The sequence below is a fragment of the Centruroides sculpturatus genome, unplaced genomic scaffold (genome assembly GCF_000671375.1).
Source record: "Centruroides sculpturatus isolate CEXI.00-Female unplaced genomic scaffold, Cexi_2.0 scaffold633, whole genome shotgun sequence".
Taxonomy (NCBI): domain Eukaryota; kingdom Metazoa; phylum Arthropoda; class Arachnida; order Scorpiones; family Buthidae; genus Centruroides; species Centruroides sculpturatus.
This window is the reverse complement of record NW_019384853.1, coordinates 35,659-46,338: the sequence shown is the minus strand read 5'-3', so window position 1 is coordinate 46,338 and position 10,680 is coordinate 35,659. Positions and strand designations below refer to the sequence as shown.

The 10,680-nt window shown below is 29.1% G+C and overlaps 1 protein-coding gene across 1 annotated transcript; it reads left to right on the top strand.

Moving 5' to 3' along the window:
• The first annotated feature begins 2,875 nt into the window (after positions 1–2,875).
• On the top strand, positions 2,876–8,109 carry LOC111630518 (cytidine deaminase-like). The gene is made up of 5 exons (XM_023374636.1): positions 2,876–3,903; positions 4,140–4,268; positions 5,084–5,195; positions 7,441–7,498; positions 7,947–8,109. The coding sequence occupies exons 1-5, from the start codon at positions 3,867–3,869 to the stop codon at positions 8,055–8,057; spliced, it is 447 nt and encodes a 148-aa protein (XP_023230404.1). The 5' UTR covers positions 2,876–3,866; the 3' UTR covers positions 8,058–8,109.
• The last annotated feature ends 2,571 nt before the right edge of the window (positions 8,110–10,680 follow it).

The window sequence follows — 10,680 nt, the reverse complement described above, 5'->3', positions numbered from 1 at the left end:
ATAAAAACTACGAGAGAATGCAAACTACATAATTAAAAAATAAAAAAGTCTGTAAAGTTTATAGAGTAGACCTAACACAATACATAAAAGTAAAGAAGAAATTACCGTACCAGCAGTGGTATACGTACAGTACCATTGGTGGTACCCGTTAGTGGTACAAATGTATACACAGAAGGCTCGAGTAGTATCAGTGACGCGTTATTTTATGGGCAAAATGGGAAATTGCCCGGTGCCCCACTAACGGAAGACACCAAATCAATCTTTTATATTTATATAAAGATAAGGATATATCTCGTAAAAAAATATTTTTCCCGAAAATTCCATCGAAATGCCTGAAGTTAACAGTGCACGTGGGCCTCCTAATTCAAATTCGCCTGGGCCCAACGCGCCACTGATTAAATTGTTCACACGTTCATGAAAAATGTTTATTACATTACATTATGATTTAAATAAAATGTGACTCAGTAATTACTTTCTGATGTTATCACATTTGTAAAACTTTAAAATGATTTTTACTTTCTCTGCAATTTGTGATTTTGTCCTGAAAAAAATACATTAAAACAATAATAATAATAATAATAAATCGAATGTATATTATTGTGACATCGTCACAATGGCTGGTTGCAATTTTTAATTATTTTTTAACTTAAAGAATCACGTCACTTCCGGTCCAGTCCGGAATTTCGTATCTCGGGGCCTCCGATCTCTAAGCTTTCCATATTCGGTTTCGATTTTCGTCTATCTAACTCCGTTCTCGAGATTAACGAAGGACGGAAGGACAGACAGAAAAACCGACGACAGTGGGAATGTGTTCATTTGCAATTTGAAGATTACTGTACAATCAAATAAATCTATTCATATAATTTTTCATCAGTTATTATTATAAAATATAATAATTTTTATGATCTTTATTAAAATATATCAGGAGTCAGGGCAGTGACTCCCCACCAAGTAAAAAAGTTACTGACTGACTATATATACAGAAATCAGTTGCCGATTTTCGGGGGTCGATTTCTATGCCCCCCAAACACCCGAATTATTCCGAATGCCTCTTTCGAAAGACAATTGTTTTCTTAGGTAACGTGCAAAATTTCAAGGTTTTCTATAAATGGGTTGCCGAAATATATACAATTGAAAAGTGCAAAAATCGCCGAAAAAGCTGTATTTTCTTCATCCGTAACTGCAGACGCTCGTAGAAAAAAAACTACCGGTATAGAAAGCTCAAATTTTAAACTTAAGCCTAACTTTCGGGTCGATAGGTCAAAGTTCACGAGAGTTTCCCCCTAGAGCAAATTCAGTTTTACGGTTTAATTTTACGCTTATAAAGATAAAATTGCGTGGAAACAAATTAATTTGTATTCGAAATGTTACTTAGAATGCCAGTGAAAACTTACAAAAGCTGAAATTTACGCCAGTGAAAACTTTTTATAACGATTTTTCTAAATGGCGTACCGAAAGCGTGGGTCGGTGCTCGGCGACCGCCGACCGATCTTATGTCTTGACATAATAATACAATTATTAAACAAAAACAATTAACCGCTCGACACTCCGTTCGTCGGGTATTTCTACATTTTCAGTAATCCGACACTAGTCGACTCGGGTATTATCGGCACTGTTGCCAAGTCGTAGAAAAGCTTTCCACTAGTTCAAATTACAATTCATGCTAAATTTGAACACTTCCCCACTAAATGTGGCATGATATCGGGCTCGAGCTTGGACAGTATGGGGACCATATTGAAGATTGTTAGGTTCGTCATCTTACGTTGCACAAAAAGTGTTTAGTATCTTATAATATATCACTGTATAAATATAAAAATCAGTTCCCGAAATTTCCTACCAAAGATACTGTACCTCTCACTAAGTGTAGTAGGAAGCCACCAACTTGACACCATGTTTACCGGTGAAGGAAGGGCGCTCGGAGTTCAACTTTTCTGCGTCATTAACAGTTGGAGGTGCTGAAAAATTACGATCCCAAGCGGGATAATAAATTGCCCCAATCTTATAACTTTATAAATACATAGAAAATTTAAGTTTTACTTGGGATCCATATAAATATTTTCTCCGGGAGTGGCGACGTCTCTCGACGCTCCTGCCAGTATAGGCCTATTATTTATCTATTCTGTAATCAAAATATATTATTTTGGAAAATTTGTGTGGGTAATTTGACTATACATTTTAAAAGTTTAACAGGAAGTTCTGTTATGATAATATCAAACGAATTATACCATTATCAAAGCATTCATTGGGCTATACTGTATACCAATATAAATATCTTAAACCCGATAGTTATATATTATTAAAGCCGAAAGATTGCCGGATTATATCGGGTTATATTAACGGTAGTTGCGGATTCGAGTCCGGTTTCGGGCCGATTCTTTTCTTTCAGAACCTTCTAAATTAATTATTAAATAAATAAGTAAAATATATAATAGGGTGAGAATAATAGCAGGCTGAAAAAATAACCGCCGTTGAGAGACGGCCGTTATTGGAGTTCAACGGTATTACTCTTACTACCATTATTTTTTTTAAGAGTTAAAATATATGGGGTGCCCATCAGTGGCCGAGTGGATAACACCGTCAAACACTGGTAGTTGATGAGAGTTCTTGTCTGGCCACATGGAGTTTTCCGCATTTTCTTTACATTTGTAACTCCTAAATAAGGTCAGTTTCCCGTAAGACAGGGATGGCGAACATCTTTTTCAGCCCGCGTGCCGTATAGTAAGCATACATACTTTTAAGATGTTTATGCCTACCAAAGTTTCATATTTCAAATAACGATATTTAAAGAAATTAAACGAATATGCTTTAATTAGAATAAATGTAAAAAACCCGATTGAAAACCACAGATGATAAATCGAAACCGTATGATACGTTTCTTTTTTAGTGCCACTTTGGGCACCGCTTTCATAGGAGGTTCTTCCGGGATGCATCCCTTCGACACGTGTCGCGTTTTCGTAATCAGAAGATATCTTTTATATTTAGTTTTTCTAATTTATTTTAGTCTTTAAATCAGCGCTTCATTTTCATCTCAATGTAATCTAAAGTTGAATCGGGCGATTCAACGTTAATTACAAAAAAAATTTATGGGCTTTTAATTCTAAGTGTTCATTTGGTGTCCCCAAGGTCGGCACCTGCCCACCTCCGTAGTGTCACAGTAGTGCGCATCACTTCGTTGCACGCAAGAATTGAAATCAAATTATTTTGCAATAATTAATTAATTTGACAAAATTTTCTTTCCTAATTAAATCTGCAGTTATCAGACAGGATGCACGCCAAACTCTAGCAAGGATGTGGCAGGAGTTCAATTTCGTACGGAACGAACTCCACCCCTTTCTTCCTAAAAATTCGCACGTTCCAGAAGTGGGTGGGATAAACTGGGGGAGTTGCCGAACACAATAATAAACAAACCTATTTAAAATTTAACTTACGATATTCACGTTAATTCGAGTCGCTGCACCTAATGTATTTAACAATAAATATTAATTACAGTACTTAATTGAGTTATATAATTTTCTAATGTTAAAGTCGACTAATCACACGCTGGCATTAAAAATTATTTTAAGATGAGTCTGCATTTATTTTACTCGAAAACTAGAGTAGACACGTTTAACTGTAGCAAAATTATTTAAAATCAGATTCAATTTTTTTTTAATATCAAATTTAGATAATTTGTACACAATACTTTCACCTTGAAGTGTTCCATATTTATTACATTCACGCGACCGGATTTCTATTTTGTTTCAAAACTGCATGACAAGTCGGATCACTTTAACCGAGCCAAGTGTGCCATTGCCGTTTCCTAAATTAATTTCTGTATGTGAACAACTAGAATAATATTTTCGAGTGTTGAAAGGGATAGAGTTGTAATGACTGATGATAATCTAGCTCAAGTTCATCCTCTAGGTAACTATCAACAATTATCTTTAGCCTTTTTTTTCCTATATCTAGCAGGCCTCCAAGCTAATGTATAAAAAATTACATATCACACTACTTATTTTATTTTACAAATATTTTAAAACAGGAATGATAATTTACTTCTAGTTGTTTACTTGTTAAAGTAAATAATTCATCTTCATTCCAGGATATTTTTTAACAAGTGAAATCATTATTTATGTAAAATTTTATTTATTTAATTATAGAAAATGCAGATGAAACCATTCAACAACTGCTGAAAGAAAGTAAATTGGCTTATGCTTATTCTTATTCTCCCTATAGCAGTGCGTGTGTTGGTGCTGCGATTCTTTGTCACGATGGAAATATAATCAAAGGTAAAGTAATTTATTAAATTTAATGATTTTCATTGTAATAAGTGAAGTAATGAAGTAAGTTATATACTACAAAAATTTGAGAAAAATAAAATAATTACTATGCTACTCAGTAAAACAAAAGTAGAAATTTTTAAGATATGATGTAAATAAAATTGTAATTAAGCTATAAATCTGAATAATTTTATGCACTCAATGTATTTAAGCATTATTCTAGAACGACGATGAGCAACCTTTTCTGGATACGGGCCACAAATGAACTTTTGTCAGCTTCTGATGGGCCACATGATTTTTTCTTAGAGAGTTGTAGGCTTTAAACGTTCTGAGTATCAATGTACAATCTCTAGCACACAACTAATAAATGCTAATAATAGTTTATTTTTCATCATTTTACTAGTAAGTTTAGTTTAATTGTTCTTCATTAGGAATTATGGTTGCAGAGTGACAAGGAAAATAAAATTATGTTGCCAAAGCCACTGCAGCAACATATTAGGACCTCATGGATTCATGTAGCCCACAGGCTTTGGATTACTCATGACTGTTCTGGAACCATACAATATAATTAAAACAAGAAATAAAGATCATATCTTTTTGTTATATATTATAAAAACAAACTTGAGAGATAACCAAGCAGCTCAATTATTATAAACTCAATGAATGAAAGTAAATATTATAATAAAATATTTTCTGAACCTTCTTTTACAAAATCCTTTTTAAAACAGAAAATAATCTTTGATACATAAATAATTATCTTTGAATTATTTCAGCAGAAATTTGTAAGAATTCTTTATTTTCACTGACATACTTTTCTTCAATAGGATGCAATGTTGAAAACTGTTCTTATGGCTTATCTATTTGTGCTGAAAGAAATGCCATCTGTGCAGCTGTTGCCAGAGGATATTGCAAATTTAAAGCAATTGCTATATCAAGGTATTAACAAGAATTTATTCTTATTTGTTTATAACTAGGAAAATAATATAACTCATAAAGTATGCTTTGAAATCTTTAGTCTTGGTAGTCCAAAATTTTACTTCTTGAAAAGTTTAAACACAGGTTCAAATGAAAGAATGAATAAATATCTTTTTAAGAGCCTTACAATTCTTTACTGTGGACTCCATGTTTATACATCAATGTAATAATCAAATTTGTGCTGTTTTCTCCAGTATATTTTCATCAATATAGACCAGGGGTAGCTGAACATTGTTATGATAGGAACCATATACAGAGTGTCAGAAATACATGAGACTGGACTTATTTCCAAATTTTTAAGAACTCCATCAATAACTGTGCCATGATTTCTTCCAAATAGCATGTGAAGTATATTACCTTATTAACAGAGTTCAAATATCCTCATGTATTTTTATTTTGAAGAAAAGATGCTAGAATGCCAATCTTAAAATTATTCATATCCACATTATAGAATTTCTGGATTACTGAATATCCAATGCAACTTTACCAGATGTTTTTTATAGGGTATAAAGACAAATCTTTACATTTTATAGAAGAAAGAAAATTGTTAATTTTACTCTGGACATCCTCTTCCTTGATTCCAATTTTAGTCTCTTCCTTTCTTGATTCCTTTGACTGAAACTACACACAAAATACCACAAAAACCAATAAAAGGAATAAAAACTATCAATATTTACTTACACAAACATCTTCAGGTATTCTGTAAGGAAAACAGAACAAACTGTCAAATACATTTAAATCCAAAGATTTGTAGTAGTTCAAAGTGTACATGTGAAAATGGTACCATGTTACCAAGGTAAATCAAAAGTTGTAAATTTTTCTGAACCTTTTTTACAGAATCCTTTGTGAAACAGAAAATAATCTTTGATACAAAAATTTTCATAATTATCTTTGAATTATTTCAGCAGAAATTTGTAAGAATTCTTATTTATTTTCACTGACATACTTTTCTTCCATAGTATGCAAAGTTGAAAACTATTCTTATGGCTTATCTATTTGTGCTGAATAAATAAGCCATAAGAACTTATTCCTTTTATTGGTTTTTGTGTGTAGCTTTATTCTAAACAGCAGTTTTTTTTTTTTGCTGTGGTGGAAGCTTTTGACTTGTCTCATTATTATTAATTATTTTATTTTCATGAAGTGAAACTGCTTATTAAATAGCAATCATCTTTTGAAGATAGTTTGAACTCCATATTTATGAATAATTCCAGCTTGTTAAGTTTTCAAGCAAACTCTTAATTAATAGTGTAGCTTTATATGCTATAATATAACTAACTATAGGTTTATCTGAAGCTGGAATGAAGGTCTTTGAAAATATTCACTAAGTCAGGGTTCCCAACTTGTGTTCCACGAAATCCTTGCGTTCCGTCAATAAAATCCGTTGAATCTAGTGACATATGAATATAAATTAATTAATGTCCCATCATCTGTAGAGTGTTGTAATGCAAGAGTATAGTGTACAAGCAGGTATTTCAGTCAAAGATTATTAGTTTTGCATTGCAATCACTTCATGTTGTTTTAAATATTTTTCATATAAATTTATAGTGCTTTTAGTATTGTGTATATCCCAAATTAAAAATCTGGAGCATTGGCTGAGAGAAGATTTTTGAAGAAAAATGTAACAAGTACTCCAAATGATTCTAGTGACAAGGAGATTGAAAGGGTGGATACAAACAAAGGTACAAAGCCAAGCACTAGCACTGTTTAAAATATTGAAAGAAAAAAGTTTAATTGTTCACATTAATGACCAGTTTGAATTAAGTAATATTTGCTTTCCATTATTAATCTGTTTTTTCTTTTTCAATAAATTGTTTTTGGAGTTTTTTTTTCTATTTTATCTATAATCATTAAAAATTGTCAGAGTTCCAACATTTTTTACTAAAATGAAAATGGTTCCAGAATAAAAATAAGTTAGAAACCACTGCACTAAGTAAATAAAGATTTCCTAATCTTAGAAGGTTGTCTTATGCTAAATTTCTGTATATCAATAGGATCATTACATTTTGTAGGATATTATTATGAAAATATATTTTAAAGTTTCTGAAAGCTTTACTTTTACTTATAGTTAGTTATTTATTTTTTCCTTTTTTGTAAAAGTTCTTTTGAGAATTTGCAGAATTTTTGTATTTATTTATAAAAATATTTTTAAAGTTATAAAAAATTGGAAATTAAAGAAATATTTTATAATTCCAAATATGCTTTTCAGTAACATAAAAGATTTATTTATATCACCATGTGGAGCTTGCAGGCAGTTCATGATTGAGGTCAGTGAGCTTATATCATTGAAGTGATTATTCTATTTTTAATTTAGACACATTTTTTAAATTCAAATGAATTATAATAATAATGAATAAAAAAGTAATTATAGTTGTCTCCAAAATATACTAATCAAAATCATAACAATATAAATGCTTTCTTTATTACATTATATAAAAAACAAAACTTATCAATGTAATATAATTGAAGAGCTTAAAACAGTAGCATGCTACAAATTAGAGGCATTTACAAGGCTATTCCTGGGTTATTTGCCAACCAGGTGCAAAAACAATATTGCCACCCCTTTTAGTCAAAACTTTACATATAATAAACAGTCTGTAGCCACCCAGGTGTGGAGGCACCTTTCACACTCCCACCAGGAATGGCCCTGGACAAATACTGTTATAAAATTGAAATATATTACACTAAAATTATTATATATTAATATATTTTCAGTTTGGAACAACTTGGGATGTTTATATGACTGATAAAGAACTTAATTACAGAAAGGCCACAGTATCTGAATTATTGCCATTCAGTTTTGTTCCTGAATATTTGAAGAAGTGATCATATTTATAGCTTTTTCTGTATTTTCACAGAAAACATTTTTCAAAAATTCCTAAGATATTATTATATATTTATAAAATACTTTATATNTTATATATATAAAGTATCTTAGTGAAATATTACAAGATATGTTTTTAACATGTTTGAATAAATATAAAATGTTATTGATAAATAATGCTTAAGATAAAATAATAAATCATTATATTCTTTTATAGCTTTGAAATAGTATATTAAAGTTTAAAAATTTTGTTAAATCTTTAATAAAAAAAAAGAAGAGTAAGATTGCTTTATTTTATTAATATAATAAACACAGCACACAAAATAAAATATCATTTAATATTTATTTGTATAAAAAAATAGAATTCCCGATTTACAACATAATATTAAGAATATTTTGGAATTTTGTAAGTTGATTAAAAATTTTGATGTGGAATAATTAACAGAACTTAATTTTAAAACAAATTTAACAAATATTCATTATCAATATTAAATTATTAATATTTATTCAATATTTTTATATGAACAGGTAATACAATCCTTGTTTAAATTTTTCTATTTTGTGAAATAATAAATCACACTTCTTAATTGTAATAAAATGTCTTGTATTAAGTTAAACTTTGTTATATATTCATGACTAGAATATATCATTACTAATTTAAACTATTCTTTGTATAATAACGCAATTTTTACAGACAATAATCAATATTAAATAATACGAAAATACCTAATAATAATGAAGATTGTTTAATGTTTGTACCAAAATATTTTACAATCAAGGAAAAAAAAACCTGTATTGAATGATTTTGATCATCAGCTATCACATTACCAAAAAGGGCACCTATAAAAAATAATAATAATTTATTTTAAATATCCAATAATAATACGATTTTAAGTAAATTCATTTTATAATAAATTAGATACATTATATATTATTGTTCAAATAAATAAATAAATAAATAATAGTAGTATTTTATATCACAATTACAATAGGAAATGCCATGTATATGATGTAAGATTTCTTCCCCTCATTAAACAACTGAACCAAAATAAAGTGAGTAAAATACCATATAATAGGCATAAAAAGATTATATGATAATAATTAGACAAGTCACTACATCACTATTTTAAATAAATTAAGAGAAAATAATTAGAAGTATTTAAATATTTTTTTATATTCTGTATAAATACTTCCTTTTATATAAGTATATATTAGATGGGTTAATTTTTAACATTCATAATGAAATGTAGAGAATTTTTATTAGTAATGCTTAAATTAATATTATCTGAGATATTGGCCAATAATGCACTTTACAATGTTATATTTATTTTGTTTTACAGAAAACTATAGTAAATAAGAAAATTATAAACTTATTGAATTCAATAAATTGATCAAATCTTAACTTTATTGAAATAATCATTCATCATATTTATTTATTACATTTAAGAGTGTTATATAGATATATTGTAGAACCTAGATTATGGGAGCAGAGACTTTGTCTACTTAGGACAAATCTGTTTAAAAAATTACTGTATATTTTACAATAGTCAGCAGTCTTTTAAATGACTGATACATGGCTTTGTTTTGCAAAATGTGATAAGAACAGAATTCAGAAGTAACTTTATAATTTTCACAATTCTTCAGTTGTTTTTTGTGAGAATTAAAATAATTTTGGCACTAGAAATGCTAAATGCATTCTGTATTAAATTTAATAATTATAAATTAATGATTAATTACTTTTTGACAGTTTAAAATAAAATAGCTGGCTTGTAGTGGCACTCAAGACCACACCTATTGCAAGACAGGTAGATAGATTAATTGGTAATGTTGCCTATCTATTTCAATACTGATGCATCAGAAGCACGGATTCCCACTAATAAACTTAAAAATAAAGGGATTATGAACAATATCTATTAATCTGTCTGTAACCATCAGTGAATAATTGTTCATAACCATATGAATGACCATATGAATAAGTTTTTAAATAATGAAGAATATCTTCATTATTTAAAAACTTATTCTTGAAATATAATAAATCATAACTGATTAAATAGACTTGCCTTATTAAATATAAACCAAGAAACTGAAGTCATTCTAGTTGAAGTTATATCAAAATTAACTAAAGAAAAATAGCATTTGACTTTTTGGTATAATTCATGACTACAGTTAAAGTATAATTTTGTTAGTAGCATTACTTATCAGTTTTATTTTTCAAAAAATAAAAAATTGTAATGATACAGCCTATTACTTAATGCCTTAAAGCTAAAAGTTAAAAAAATACATACAGTAAACACTTGATGACTTGGACTAATAGGAGGTGAAGGTACTGTACTTCAAGTTAGTAGAGTGTTTTCTCCTATTACTGTGCTAGGAATGCATTTGTGCCTACTAAACCAAGTTTTTACTGTATATACCAGGGGTGGGCAAGCAAGAGTTCAGTGGGAGCTGAAATGTAGGTTTTGCAAAATGCATGGGAGCCGCAGTTCTGTATTTTTTTATTCTGTATTATATAATAAAATCGCGGTACATAGTTCTGTACCGCGATTTTATTATATAATATAAATATAATATGAAACAAATATCGAATTTTTTTAATAAACATATTTTCACAAAATTGTAGAAATA

Coding starts and splice junctions, on each gene's coding strand:
- LOC111630518 (XM_023374636.1), top strand. CDS start 3,867: ATGACTGATGATAATCTAGCTCAAGTTCATCCTCTAG. Junction 4,269..5,083: donor CGATGGAAATATAATCAAAG/GTAAAGTAATTT, acceptor TTTCTTCAATAG/GATGCAATGTTGAAAACTGT. Junction 7,499..7,946: donor GCAGGCAGTTCATGATTGAG/GTCAGTGAGCTT, acceptor ATATATTTTCAG/TTTGGAACAACTTGGGATGT.